At 37.8% G+C, this 15480-nt stretch overlaps 1 protein-coding gene across 12 annotated transcripts in view; it reads left to right on the plus strand.

The window, feature by feature from the left end:
- Positions 1–15480, plus strand: part of LOC141508835 (peptidyl-prolyl cis-trans isomerase H) — a 215584-nt gene that overhangs the window by 102619 nt on the left and 97485 nt on the right. For all 12 annotated transcript variants that reach the window (XR_012474522.1, XM_074217810.1, XM_074217798.1 and 9 more), the window contains one exon: positions 11992–12143. Coding sequence is in view for 11 of the 12 variants with exons in the window: in XM_074217810.1 (XP_074073911.1) it covers positions 11992–12143 (152 nt within the window). In the remaining variant the exon portion in view is untranslated. The remainder of the gene's footprint in view (positions 1–11991; positions 12144–15480) is intronic.

Here is a 15480-nt window from a genome sequence, read left to right on the forward strand (position 1 = left end):
TAGAGAAGAACAAAGAGTAAGGAGATCATGCTACCCTAGAGTGGGCTCCTCCAAAGAAGGATAAGCAGTAAGGAAGGGTATAGGGGCAGGAGAGTTTGGGGGATGATGCTCCCCCAGGGAGGGCTCCTACAAAGGAGGACTAGCAGCTCAACTGAAGAGTGAACTGAACTTTTAAGGAAGGCATAGAGCAGAGATGAGGTCATGCTAAAGCAGAGATCCATTGTTTTGTTGATAGAAGCTTGTTTTGTGCCTAGGGGCAGGGATTGAGGAATCCTTGCCAGGAAGGGGCAAGGGACTTTACTAAAAGTTCATTGACTTCATCTCATATCTTGGACACTGGGATGGGGAAGGAAAGAAAGATACATGGTCAGTATAGAGGCTACAGGTTAATAACTATAAAACACATTTCTCTGTCCAATATTTCCCCTACTTCATCTGGATTTGAGAAAACCACAATCTAATGGGAGAGTCAACACTCAAAAGAGAGTAGAGCTAGAGGGGAAATGAAGGGAAGGCTGACCTTCTCCACCCTCCAATCAAGGAATATTGAGGGGAAGGAAGAGGCATGAAGACCAAAGCTGGTTCATCTCAAAGGAGGATAAACCTCCTGAGGGCCAGCAGTCTAGAAAATGACAGGTTATGAAGGACTTTGAAAACTAAGCAGAATTTTAATTTGACCCCCCCAAATAATGAGCCTCTGAAGATTACTGAATAGTGAGGTGACTGTGTCTGGGACATTCAGTGGACATTCAGTTTGAGATATTTAAAAGACAGCTGGTGATGTAAGACTGGAAGTCAAGAGGGATGTTGTTGTTCAGTTTTTTAGTCATGTTCAAGTCTTTGTGACCCCATTTGGGGTTTCCTTGCAGAGATACTGGAGTGGTTTGCCATTTCCTTCTTTAGTGCATTTTATAGATAAGGAAATGAGGCAAACTGAACAAGTATCCAGGATCACACAGCTAGGAAGTAGCAGAGGTCAGTTTTGAACTTAGGAAGATGAGTCTTCCTGCCTCCAGGACCAATGCCACCTAACTGTCCAGGAGAGAAGTTAGAGCTAGACTGGTAGATTTAAGTGTCATCTACATAGAAATGATCAATTCATGGAACCTGATGAAACAAAACAGTATATTGAAAAAAGGGGAGAAGGGTCCAAGACAGAGCCTTGGGGGATGCCCACTGTTATCAGGCATGACATGAACAAGAATCCGGCAAAAGCAACAGAAAAGGAAAGTCAGATAAGCAAAAGAAAAATGAGGAGAGAGCATCATCATGAAAGCCTGGAGAGGAGTGTCAGAGGCCACAGAGAGGTCAAAAAGGATGAGGAGTGAGAAAAGGCCAGGAGATGTGATATTTAAGTGACTGTTGATCATTTCAGAACAATTTTGTTTGAATGAAGAGATTGGCAACCAGAGTTAAGAAGACAATGACAGACTTCCAGAGGTAAAGCCAAGATGGCAATATGAAACTAGGAGGCTCCAGAAGTTTTTCCAGAAGCAATTTTAAATGAAATTTCTAAATAGAACCTAAAGCAATGGAACCCAGAAAAAAAAAGCAGTGGGAATCAAGTTCTCAACTCAGGGTATCATGAAGAAACCTCATAAACATCTGTCTCACCAGAGTAAAAGGGGAATACAATCTGGTATAGGTGGAGAACTGGAAAGCCAGTGGAGGCTCTTAGCCATAGCACAGCTCAGGTCTGTAACTCAACAAGCCAATGGTCCAATAGGAAGGATCCCAGCCCCATTTTGGAAGACAGGCCCCTGATAGCTGGTGCAATAGGCCAGATTGGGTTGGTATACCCCAACCTGGAACAAACTCCTAAGCAAGGGTAAACCAGGAACCAGATCCCCCAGCCCCAGCACAAAAATTTGGAACTGTGCTCCATTTGTCCCAGAAGCAGAGCTCAACTATCAAAATAAGGAAAAAACTAAAAAAAGCACTAAACATAAAAAGTTACTATTCTGAGTTGCCATCTCAGAAGAGGATAGTGACAAAATGCCCAGATGTGAAACCTCAAATTTTTGAATTGGTTCAAAAGACCTCTTAGAAAAACTCTAAAGGATTATAAAAACCAAAGAAGAGAAGAAGAAAAATGGAGAAAAGAAATGAAAGTCATGTAGGAGAATTATGAAAAGCTGACTCAAGAAAACAATAACTTTTAAAAGAAAATTGACCAAATGAACAAAAGAAAGCAACTCCTCCAAAAGTAAAATTAATCAGCTGGAAAAGGAAACACAAAAACTAACTAAAGAAAACAAAACCCTAAAAAGTAGAATTGGGCAAATGAAAACTAATGACCCTACAGGACTTCCATCAAATAAAACCAAAAAGCTGAAAAAAATAGAAAAAAATGTAAAGTACCTCTTAGAAACATGGAAAATAGATCCTGGAGAGGTAATTTATAAATTATTGGTCTACCTGAAAGCCATGATCAAAAAAAGAGCCTGGAAAATGTCATACAAGAAATTATCCTAGAAAACCACCCTAATATCCTAGAACAGGGCTGTCCAACCTGAAGTTATCTTAGGACTGTATTAAAATAAAATAATTATTTGAGGGCTTCCCCCAGAGAAAAAAATACAATATACTGATATAGTAGTTAATTTGTAGTCTTACCTTAGTTAGGTTTAGCAAGTGCTACAAAAAGTCATGTTAACTTTTAACTTCTTAGAAAGTGGGGGAATGTGCATAAATATGACAGGTGAAAGCATGAAAGCAAATACAACAACAAAGCAACAACACAACAGTATAAAGGTAGGTGCATACTGAGTAGTCTGCATCATTTGAAAATTCTGTGCAATATGTTCCATTCATAATACTGCTTAAAAACACCAAAGAAAATTAGCATCAACTAGATTAGTGATGGAATTTAAAAATCTAAATACACATTCCAGACAAATTATTATTTTATTTTTCACTCATGAAAATTAAAACCAACAGGCAGTCTGCATAAAATTGGACTGCAGATCACATGCAATACAGCTGTTGGGCTGTATTTTGGACAGCCCTGTCCTAGAACAAAAAGATAAAACAGTCCTTGAAAGAATCCATTGATCACCGCCCCCCCAGAAAGAGATTCCAAAGTGAAAACTTTAAGAAATTTTGTAGCCAAATTTCAGAGTTCTCAGTTAAAGGAGTGAATACTGAAAATTGTCAAAAAACAAAAAAGACAATTTAAATTTCAGGTTGTTAGGATTATACAGAACTTGACAACTTTAACATTAAAACATCAGAGACCCTGGAATATGATATTCCAAAGAGTAACAGAACTTAGTTTACCACCAAGAATCAACTCCCCTGCAAAATTCAACATATACTTTCAGGGGAAAAGGTAGACCTTCAATGAAATAGAAAAATTTCAAACTTATCTGATAAAAAGATCAGAACTGAACAGAAAATTTGATCTTTATAAACAAGACTCAAGAGATGCATCAAAAGATAAATGGAAAGAAAAAAATGTTAGTAAGACTAAATAGGAAGACAATACCAGTAACTTTTAAGAATTGTATTTCTCTCAGGACAATTGAAAGGAAAGGTATAAATTGATCATGATATAATGATTTACTTTAGCCAATGAGGGTTTTGTTTCCCTTGGGAGAACTAGAGGAGTGTGTGGGTACAAATTGATCATGATGGATGGTAATAGTGCATATATGGCTCTTGAGAATTGTACTTCTATCAGAATAGCTGAAAGGAATATACTTCAGTATAAAACAAAATGGAAAAAAAGGATTACACAGGAAAAAGAAGATGGAGGCATTAGAGGGTAATTAACACCACATGAAAAGGCACAAAGAAGCTATTATAGTAGGGGAAAGAAAGGAGAGTGTAAACACTGAATAAATCTTACTTTCAATAGATTTGTCTCAAAGGAATGATATAAATTCCCAACTGAATTTAGAAATTTGTTCTACCTTACAAGAAAGTAGGAGGGAAAAGAAGAAAGGACAGTGTGAGGCAGGCAGCAATCAGAAGCAAAACAATGTTGTTGATGGAGGGGTAATGGGAAAGGAGAAAGAAAAGTACAAATAGGAAGAAGATAGGATGGAGGGAAATAAAAAGGTTTTGATGTCATTTCTTCCCCCCCCTTATTTCTAATTCTTCTTTTACATATGCCTAATATGAAAATTATTAAATGCAATTGTACATGTATATTCACTGCCATGGAAAGGAAGGTGATAGAAAAATATGGAACTCAAAAAGCTGCAAAAGGATAAATGTTGAAAACCATCTTTACCTGTAATTGAAAAAAAAAGAAAAAATATGAAAAGCAATACAAACTGATATAAAGTGAAATGAGTAGAACCAGGAGAATTTTGTTCACAGGAACAACCATATTGTAAGATGATCTATTGTGAATAAATTAACTATTCTCAGCAAGACAATGATCTTAATGAATTCTAAAGGACTTATGATGAAAGGTGCTATACATCTCCAGAGATAGAACTGATGGTGTCTGAATGCAGATACTTTTCTTTACTTTCTTTTTTCTTAGGATTTTTTTGTCTCTGTTTTCTTTCACAGCATGATTTACATGGAAATAAACTTTTCATCATCATACATGTATAATCTATGTCAAATTGCCTGCTTTCTCAATGTGAGGAGTAGAGAGAGAAAGAAAATTTGGAACTCAAACTGAAAAAAATAATGTTAGAATTGTTTTTATATATATAGTTTAGCAAAATTACAATTTTAAAGAAAATACACACACACACACACACACACACACACACACACACACACACATACACGGAGAAAAAGAAACAGCAATATTGTTTCCAGCAGTATTTAAGCTAACTCGATAGTATATTGGATATAGTATCAGACACAGAGGCAGAAGACTGATTCAAATCCCACCTCACATATTTAGTAACTATGTATTCCTGGGAAAATAATCATCCTCTTTCAGTCACAGTTTCCACAAAAGTATAATGTGGATAAAAATGGACTTTTATGAGAAGGAAATGAAAAATAGAAAATTTGCTTTGCAAACCTCAAAATGTTATATTCATCAATATTAATATTAATATTATCTTTCTTACCAATAATATATCTGGAATTGTATATGTTCATCAAATACTGGTTTTAAAGCAAAATTAATATAAAATATTTCATAGCCATTGTTGGTTGTTTGATTGGTTCTTGTCCTTTATTATCAAAGAAGACCAAAATGGCATCACTAAGTTAGAAACAAGTTACAGTCTCCAGCTGTGGCTGATCAGATAAATATGAACTCAGAATTCTCTACCACAAGTTGGGCCCAAATAGCCCATATGAACCTGAGGTGGGTACTCTAAACTTAAATATCTCACATTTCCTTTGAGCTGATTCATTTCTGCCTTACTCATGGAGTGCAGCCCCTCACTGATAAGAGTATGCCATGCTGGAAAGTTCTGTGCCAGTGTCTTCCATGCTGCACAATCAATTCCAAAGTTTTTGAGATCTCATGAGCCAAGATGGTGGTGTGAAGGGAGCATTTCCCAGAAACTCCTTCCCCCCAAAATCCCAAAAGCCATTAAATTGACTCTAGCCAAAATTTAGAGGGGCAGAACCTACAGAAAGAGTGATACATTTTCCCAGTCCAAGATAACTTAGAAGTTCTGCAGGAAAGGTATGTTGCACTAGGACCAGGAGTTGGAAAAAAGCCCTGGCCATTGCACAGCCCAGCCCAAGCCCAGCCAGGGATCACCAGGAACAGCTTGAAGGGGCAGTGAGAGAACTCTGCTACACCAGAATGAGTGTGGAGTGAGGAGCGCCAGCCACAGGACCTGCAGCAAGAATCCAGGGAAACCAGCCTGCACCTCCAGAGCACAGCCCAGCAGGACTCTGCTGTTTGCCCACACTCAGATCCAGGTTGCAGTTTAACCTTCCATACTAAGATAGTAGGGATCCTCCTCACAGCTCCAGAGCAGAGGGGAGTGCCTATGGTCATGTGTATATCAAAGCACAGGCAAGAGAGCATAAGACCTTGGAGGAATAAAGGTTCCAGTGGAATGTCCCCCCCAAAATACCCCCAAAGCCTTGGAAAGGCTATAAATTATCCTTGGGCTGAGGAAATGAGTAAACAACAGGAAAAAAGAATCTGATCATAGAAAATTACTTTGGTCCCATGGAAGATCAAAACACATACTCAGATGAAGAAAAAGTCAAAGCTTCCATATCCAAAACCTCCAAGAGAAATAGAAAATGAGCTCAGACTATGGGTGAGCTCAAAAAAGTCTTTGAAAAACAAGGGAGGTGGAGGAAAAAATTGGAAGAAGAAATGAGAGTGATGCAGAAAAATCATGAAAACCAAACCAGCAGTTTGGTGAAAGATATACCAAAAAATACTGAAGAAAATAATATGTTAGAGGCAGAGCCAAGATGGCGACAAGAAGGGATCAAGTCTTAGGAGCTCTCTGATAAAACTCATCAGCTAAGGACTCTAACTAAACTTTCAAGAGACAGAACCCACAAAGGGACCCAGTGAGGCAGTTCTCCTACTCAAGGTAACCTGGAAAAGAGCAAAAAGGCTCTGCTCCCTGGATCGGAGGGGTGGCCTGCCAGAGGAGCAGCCCGCCAGAGCCAAAGAACTTCAGCCTCCTGGAGGCAGCCCCAGGGCGCTGGGAGTCTCAGCTCGCAGCAGCAGGGGAGTCTCCTGAGCTGTACCCCTAGGAGCACCGGGCACAAAGTGGGGGAACAGCAGGGGAAGGGAACTGACAGGGCGAGCACGTGGAGCCCAGCCCTCAGGGTACACAGTTTGCAGCTTGGTCTTTCTGCAGCCCAGACCCAGAAACAGAAGCAGGCGGGCCAGTAAGCAGGAGCCTCCAGGGCATGAGCCCATTTAGCTGAGGGAGGGGAGTGAAGAGAAACTGCGAGCTTGGTCCTCTGCCCGTGGAACAGGACTCTGGGGCTCTGACCACATTCAGATCCTGATCGCAGTCTAGGCCCCCCCATAGAACATCAGGGCCCCCCCCACCTCAGCCCCGTGGCAGAGGGGGGCACTTATGGTCATTCACAGACCAGGAGGGAGGACAGAGCCTCACACACTGAGACCCTTGTGGGAGTGTCCCAAAAGCTCAGGAAGCACCCCCAAACCAGGCCCAGGCTGGGAAAAATGAGCAAGCAGAGAAACAAAAGGAAGACTATTGAGAAATATTTTGCAAAGACTCCAAGAAAAACAGAAATTGGGCTCAGGCTATGACAGAGCTCAAAAAGGACTTTGAAAATCAAATGAGGGAGTTGGAAGAAAAACTGGGAAAAGAAAGGAGAGAGATGCAGGAAAAACATGAAAATGAAGTCAGCAGCTTAGTCAAGGAAATCCAAAAAAATGCTGAAGAAAATAGCATGCTAAAAACCAGCTTAGGTCAAATGGATAAAACAGTTCAAAAAGTTATTGAGGAGAAGAATGCTTTAAAAAGCAAAATTGGCCAGATGGAAAAAGAGATAAGAAAACTCTCTGAGGGGAACAAATCCTTCAGACAAAGAATAGAATTCAGGGAGATTGATGAATTTACCAGAAATCAGGAATCAATACTTCAGAACAAAAAAAAATGAAAAATTAGAAGAAAATGTGAAATATCTCATTGAAAAAAGCAACTGATATGGAAAACAAGACTTAGGAAAGATAATTTAAAAATTATTGGAATACCTGAAAGTCATGATCAGGAAAAGAGCCTTGACATCATTTTCAAAGAATTACTACAGGAAAATTGCCCTGATATTCTAGAAGCAGAGGGCAAAATAGAAATGGAGAGAATCCACCAATCCCCCAGAGAAAGAGATCCCCAAAAACCAACCCCTAGGAATATTATAGCCAAATTCCAGAACTCCCAAGTCAAAGAGGAAATATTACAAGCAGCCGGAAGGACACAGTTCAAATATCGTGGAGCTGCAGTCAGGATCACACAGGACTTAGCAGCAACTACATTGGAAGCTTGTAGGGCTTGGAATACAATATACCAGAAGGCAAAAGAGCTTAGAATGCAGCCAAGAATGAACTACCCAGCAAGGCTGAATGTCCTCTTCCAGGGAAAAAGATGGACTTTCAATGAACCAGGGGAATTTCAAATGTTCCTTTTGGAATGGCCAGAGCTGAACAGAAGGTTTGATCTTCAGATACAGGACTCAGGTGAAGCATGGAGATTTGAGGAGAGGGGGGAAATATGAGGGACTTAATGAGGATGAACTTCATGTATAGAAAAATGATACTGATAATATTCATATGAACCTTCTCAGTTAATAGAGCAGGTAGAGAGATCTTTTATAGTTGAAGCACAGGAGAAAGCTGAATTTGAAGATAAAATATGGTGTAAAAATGGAGTCAATAGAAAAAAAGGGAAATGTAATGGGAGAAAGAAAAAGGAGAGGGGGAATAGTCCAAGATATTTCACATAAGATTTTTTTTATTACAATGAGCTATTGCAATGATATGGAAGGGGGGAGGCAAGGGGGAATGAGGGAACCTTTGCTCTCATCAGAGGTATCTAGGAGAGGAAACAGCATATATACTCAATGGGGTATAGACAGCTGGAGTAAGAAGGAGGGGGGAGCAGGGGGAAGGGGTGGCGATGTGAATAAAGGAGGAGAGGATGGACCATGGGGGAAGAGTGGTCAGATATAACACATTTTCTTTTTTACTTCTTGCAAGGGGCTGGGATTGGAAGGCCTGCCCAGGAGCATAGAGCCAGGTGGATTCTGGGCCTAAGGGGTGGTATGGGGGCTCAGGGCTTCTTGGCCCCAGGACCAGGGATCTGTCTGCTGAGCCAGTCAACTACCCTACAGCAGAGTCAGAGTGAAAGGAGAGAGAAAATATCATACATGGTAGTGGAGAAATAAGAAAGGAGGGAGTTGCGATCAGCAATGGCAACTGTGGAAAAATATGGAAGTAACTTTTGTGATGGACTTATCATAAAGAATGAGATCCACCCATGACAGAGTTGTTGATGTTGGAACAAAGACTGAAGCACATTTTTTGTTATTATTATTTGGGGCAGGGTGCAGGGCAAGTGGGGCTGGATGGCCTGCCTGGAGCCTCATAGCAGGGTGATCATTGGGTTTCTGAGGCCAGATTTGGACCCGGGTGCTCCTGGCTCAAGGGACAATGCTCTGTCTGCCACCCAGCCACCCCTACTATTATTACTATTTTATTTTATTTTGGGTCTTTTTTTTTCCTTTATTTTTTGGTTTTTGCAGGGCAGTGGGGATCGGGTGGCTTGAATGTCACACGGCCAGGTGATTGTTGGATTTACGAGGCTGGATATGGACTTGGGTGCACGTGGCTCCAGGGCTGGTGCTTCGTCCATTGCACCACCTGGCCATACCTACAATTATTACTATTATTTTTTTTTAATTTTAATTTTTTTCTCTCCCCTTTACTTTTTTTTGTTTACTTGTAAACAAGAATATTTTCTTAATGTAAAAAACATTTGTACAAAATGAGAATAAAAAAGAAATTTAAAAAATTATTACAAGCAAAAAATAATAATAATAATATGTTAAAAACCAGTTTAGGCCAAATGGAAAAAGCAAAACTGAAGGCAAATGAGATGAAGAAAAATCTTAAAAAGCAGAATTGGCCAGCTGGAAAAGGAGATAAAAAAGCTCTCTGAAGAAAATAACTCCTTCAAATTCAGAATGGAACTAAAGGAAGTTGATGACTTTGCAAGAAATCAGGAGGAAATAAAACTCTTCCAAAAAATAGAAATGTGAAATATCTCATTGAAAAAACAACCAACCTCAAAAACAGATCCAGAGGAAATAATTTAAAAATTATTGGGCTACCTGAAAGTCAGGACCAGGAAAAGAGCCTAGACTTCATTTTTCAAGAAATAATACAGCAAAATTGCCCTAAGATCTTAGAAGCAGAGGGTAAAATAAAAATTGACAGAATTTACTGGTTACCTCTTGAAACAGATCCCAAAAGAAAAACTTCCAGGAATATTATAACCAAATTCTAAAACTCCCAAGTCAAAGAGAAAAATAATAAAAGCTACCAGAAACAATTCAACTACCAGGGCTCCATAGTCAGGATTACACAGGATATGGTAGCATCTACAGTAAGGCTTTGTAGAGATTGGAACATGATATCCTGGAAGGCAAGAGATCTTGGTTTACTACCAAAAATCAACTACCCAGAAAAACTGAACATTCTCTTTCAGGGGAAAAGATGGACTTTTAATGAAATAGGTAACTTTCAAACTTTCCTATCAAGATGACCAGAGCTGAACAAAAAGTTTGATCTCCAAGTACAGGATGCTGGTGAATTGTAGAGGGAGTGGAAGAGAGGGACTAACTTTGAGGAACTTGATGATGCTGAACTGTTTGTATTCCTGCATGGGAAGAAGATATTGATAACTCATATGAACTTTCTCATTTGTAAGATCTCTTAGAAGGAGCATATATAGACAGGACATAGGAAGGAATGGAATATAATGGTATAATGTAGTAAAAAGATGGAGTCAATGGGTGATAAAGTAAAGAGAAAGGACAGGAAGAAAGAGCTAAGATATTTCACATAAAGCTTTTTCAATGGAGTAGAATGGGGGGAAGGCAAGGTGGGGAATGAGTGAGCCTTCATTCTCATCAGAAATGACTCAGAGAGGAAATAACATACACACTTAATAAGGTATAGAAATCTATCTTACCCTAGAGAAAAATGAAAAGGATGGGATAAGGGGGAATGGAGGGTGGGAAGGGGGGAAATAAGATTGTGGGAGAGGGTACTCAGATACAACACACTTTTGGACAGGGACAGGATGAAAGGAGAGAGAGAATAGAATAAATGAGATTGGGGAGGAGTAGAGTGGAGGGAAATACAGCTAGTAATAGCAACTGAAGGAAAATAATTGAAGCAACTTCTCTGGTGGACTTATGATAATGAAAGCAACTCACCCCAGAGACAGAGCCATTGGAATCTGACATAAATGTTTTTTCTCTCTCACACACACACTATTCTTGAGGTTTCTCATCTTCTTGGGGGGGGGGGCGTGTTATGACAAAATTATTATAATATAAAAAATTTAAAAAAAACATTAAAAAAAGTTCTTGAGATCTTGTGTCCCTGTAACACTTATTTTCTGACTCCCTGTGAGCACTTTCTCTGAGTGAGTTCTCCATAAAAGAGTTTTTTATGCAAGCGTACATTTGGCATTTGAACAAAGTTGGTAAGCCTGTTGTAGTTGCTCCCTCTGTAGTGTTTGAATGCATGGTTGTTTAGCCATTGTAACATTGTAAACATAGTCTTCAAAACACTCCTGCCATTCAAAACTGGAGTTGCAGGAACCTGATATGAAACAATAACAAATGTTTTGTTTTTTTTTAAATGTTATATTATACTTTTATTTTTGTTAAACATTTCTCTCTCATTCTATCTCTCTCTCTCTCTCTCTCAGAATAGGTTATAATAGGAACTTTTTGAAGGTTTTTTAAAAAATATTTTATTTTTAGTTTCCAATTCTCTCCCTCCTTCCACTTATTAAGAAGCAAGAAATGTTATACCCATGATTCATATGCAAAACATTTCCATATTATACATACTATGAAAAATAAAAAGCAAGAAAAAAAATAGAGTGAAAAGAAATTTATTTCTGTCTGCAGAGTTTTATCAGTTTCCTTTCTGGAGGTGGTAGCATTTTTCATCACAAGTCGTTTGCAATCATTATGGATCATTCTATTGATCAGAGTAGTTAAATCTTTAAATTGGTCCTCATTACAATATTGATGTTACTATGTGCAATGTTCTCCTGATCCTTCTTACTTCATTTTCCATCAGACTTCCCAGGTTTTTCTGAAATCACCCCTTTACATTAACATATCACTAGTTGTCCCCCCCATTCCCCAGATGCTTTCTCATCAGTGCAGAGTGTAGAGAATTCTAAACTTACTTATGGATTTCAAGCTGTGCTTGATATCAACCAGAGTGCACAACATTGTTGTTTGTCCAAGATTTGTGTGATTTAAAAGTGGTCTGCAGTCTTCTGTGTGTTTTTTTCTCATGATTTTCTGCTCAAGGTCATGGAACTCCAGAAGAAATTAGAAGCTGCAAATGTGAATTGTACAGAAGCTTGCATTTTAGATAAAAAACAACTTGAAGAAACACTAAAAGAAGCAAAAGAAAATGAAACCAAACTAAAAATGCAGCATCAGGAAGAACAACAGAAGAGGTAATAGGAACAATAATTATCATTTTCTATAGGAAGGAGAGACTACTTTCTGGGAAGTAGCTGTCTGGCATTGTTAGCATAATATTAGAAGAATCATCTCCAACTTTCTAACTGGACTCAATTATAACTCAGTTGTCTGAAACTTGGACTACTCTCTTTTACTTAGAAACAATATTGTAAAGCAGGGTTTGCTTATAAATACTCTCACAGAGGCATACTTAATCTAAATGTAACTGAACTACAGCAATAACAATTAAGTTTTTTTGTAACTTATGGGTAAATGGGTTCATCTAGGAACTTTGGATGCTTAGAACACATTCTCTATTCCTGTTGCAGTCAAAATCTCTAGAAGAGAATCCTCCTTCCCCTAGGCTAAGCCTCTTCCTCTACTGTCACAGGTCATTAGGAATCCCCAACTCATGTGCTAGGATCAGGAAGAACAACCAGAGTCATACAATGGAAGGTGTGTTTGTGTTCTTGTGCAACTCCCAAAAGTTGTGGAGGGGGATAGAAGTGGTTAGAAATGATGACATGATCCTGCTTGGTGGGAAATGAGGGGAAGCATAGATAAACAAAAAAATATCTACAAGATGGGATTGTATGGGAGTATGAAATGAAACAGTATGAGAAGTTAGAGGAGGTGGGGGGTCAGCTCTCTGGTGGGGGTTCATGATATGAAGATTAGAAATAAATGTTATCTCTAACAAGCATGTGTATGGGAAGAATTATGGGTGGTAGGATGGCATTATCTATTGAGAGATTAGAGGATTTTTCTTTTTTCCACTTTTTTTTAAATTTTAAATTCTTCCTCCAATCTTGCTTCCCTCTCCCCACCCCCACAGAAGGTAGTCTGATAGTCTTTACATTGTTTCCATCCTATACATTGATCAAAATTGAATGTGTTGAGAGAAAAATCATATCCTTAAGGAAAAAATAAAATATATAAGAGATAGCAAACTTAGAAAATACATCAGATAACTTTTTTTAAAAAATTAAAGGTCTTTGGTCTTTGTTTAAAGTCCAAAATTCTTTCTTTGGATACAAATGGTATTCTCCATTACCAATACCCTAAAATTGTCCCTGATTATTGCTGATGACCTGAGCAAGTCCATTAAGGTTGATCATCAACGCCATGTTGCTGTTATGGTGTACAATGTTGTTCTGGTTCTGCTCATCTCGTTCAGAATCTCTGAATTCCTGACCCTCCTGGTTTCTAATAGAACAATAGTATTCCATAACATACATATACCACAATTTGTTCAGCTAGTCCCCTATTGATAGACATTCACTCATCTTCTAATTCTTTGCCACCATAAACCGAGTTGCTATGAATATTTTTGTACAAGTGATGTTTTTACCCTTTTTCATGATCTCTTCAGGGTATAGACCTACTGGTGGTATTGCTGGATCAAAGGGTATGCCCATTTTATGCCCTTTGGGCATAATTCCAAATTACTGTCCAGAAAGGTTGGATGAGTTCACAGCTCCAACAACAATGCATTAATATCCCAGATTTCCCACATCCCTTCCAACATTGATCATTGTCCTTTCTGGTCATATTGGCCAATCTGAGAGGTCTGAGGTGGTATCTTGGTATTCCTTGATCTCCTAGTTTGCTTATAATATTGTCTTTTATGACTAAATCTTGTACCCATTTTGATCCTGTCTTGGTATAGGGTATGAGGTGTTGGTCTAATCTAAGTCTCTGCCATACTAACTACCAATTTTCCCAACAGTTTTTATCAAAGAGAGAGTTCTTATCCCAGAAGCTTGACTCTGTGTTTATTAACCAGCAGATTACTATAATCATTTCCTGCTATCTTTTTTTCACCTAGTCTATTCCACTGATCCACTACTCTTTTTCTTAGTAAGTACCAGTACTGATGCTTTATAATATAATTTTAGATCTGGTAAGGATAAGCAACCTTCTTTTGTACTTTTTTTTAAATCCCTGGATATTCTTGACTTTTTGTTTCTGCATATGAATTTATTTAAAGTTTTTTTTAGCTCATTAAAGTAATTTTTTAGAAGTTTGATTGATAAGGCACTAAATAAGTAGTTTAATGTAGGTAGAATTGTCATTATTATTATATTAACTTGGCCTATCCATGAGCAGTTGATATTTGCCCATTATTTAAATCTAATTTTATTTGTGTGAGAAGTGTTTTATAGTTGTTTTCATAGAGTTCTGAATCTGCCTTGATGTAGACTCCCAAGTATTTTATATTGTCTGAAGTTACTTTAAATGGTATTTCTCTTTCTAGCTCTTACTATCTTGCTAGTAATATATAGAAACGCTGAGTATTTATGAGGGTTTATTTTATCTTCTGTGAGTTTGCTAAAGTTGCTAATTGTTTCTAGTAGTTTTTATAGATGATTTTTTAGGATTCTCTAGGTATTCCATAATGTCATCTGAAAAGAGTGAGTTTTGTTTCTTCCTTCTCAATTCTAATTTCTTCAATTTCTTTTTCTTCTCATATTGCTGAAGCTAACATTTCTAACAACATTGAATAGTAATGGTGATAATGGATATCCTTGTTTCATCCTGATCTTACTGGGAATGCCTCTAGCTTATCCCTATTGCATATAATGCTTGTTGATAGTTTCAGATAGATACTGCTAATCATTCTGAGGAACAATCCATTTATTCCTAGTGTTATTCTCTAGTGTATTTAGTAGGAATGGGTACTGTATTTTGTCAAAGGCTTTTTCAGCATCTTTTAAAATAATCATATGATTTCTGATAGGTTTGTTATTGATATAGTTAATTATACTAACAGTTTTGCTAATATTGAACCAACCCTGCATTCTTGAGATAAATCCTGCTTGGTCATACTGTGTTAGCCTTACTGTAATCACTTTGCTAAGATTTTATTTAATATTTTTGCATCTATATTCATTAGGGAGATAGGTTTGTAATTTTCTTTCTCTGTTTTCACTCTTACTGGTTTAGGTATCAGCACCATATTGGTGTCATAAAAAGAGTTAGGCAGAGTTCCATCTTCACCTATTTTTCCAAAGAGTTTATATAGAATTGGAACCAATTGTTCTTTAAATGTTTGATAGAATTCATTTGTGAATCCATCTGACCCTGGAGATTTTTTCTTAGGGAGTTCAATAATGGCTTGTTGAATTTCTTTTTCCAAGATACAGTTATTTAGGTATTAAATTTCCTCTTCATTTAACCTGAGCTACTTATGTTTCTGTAAATATTCATCCATTTCACTTAGATTATCAAATTTATTGGCATAGATTTGGTAAAATAATTATGAATTATTATTTTAATTTCCTCCTCATTGGTGGTGAGTTCACTTTTTTCATTTATGATACTAGCAGT

This window comes from Macrotis lagotis, chromosome 1, assembly GCF_037893015.1.
Source record: "Macrotis lagotis isolate mMagLag1 chromosome 1, bilby.v1.9.chrom.fasta, whole genome shotgun sequence".
Taxonomy (NCBI): domain Eukaryota; kingdom Metazoa; phylum Chordata; class Mammalia; order Peramelemorphia; family Peramelidae; genus Macrotis; species Macrotis lagotis.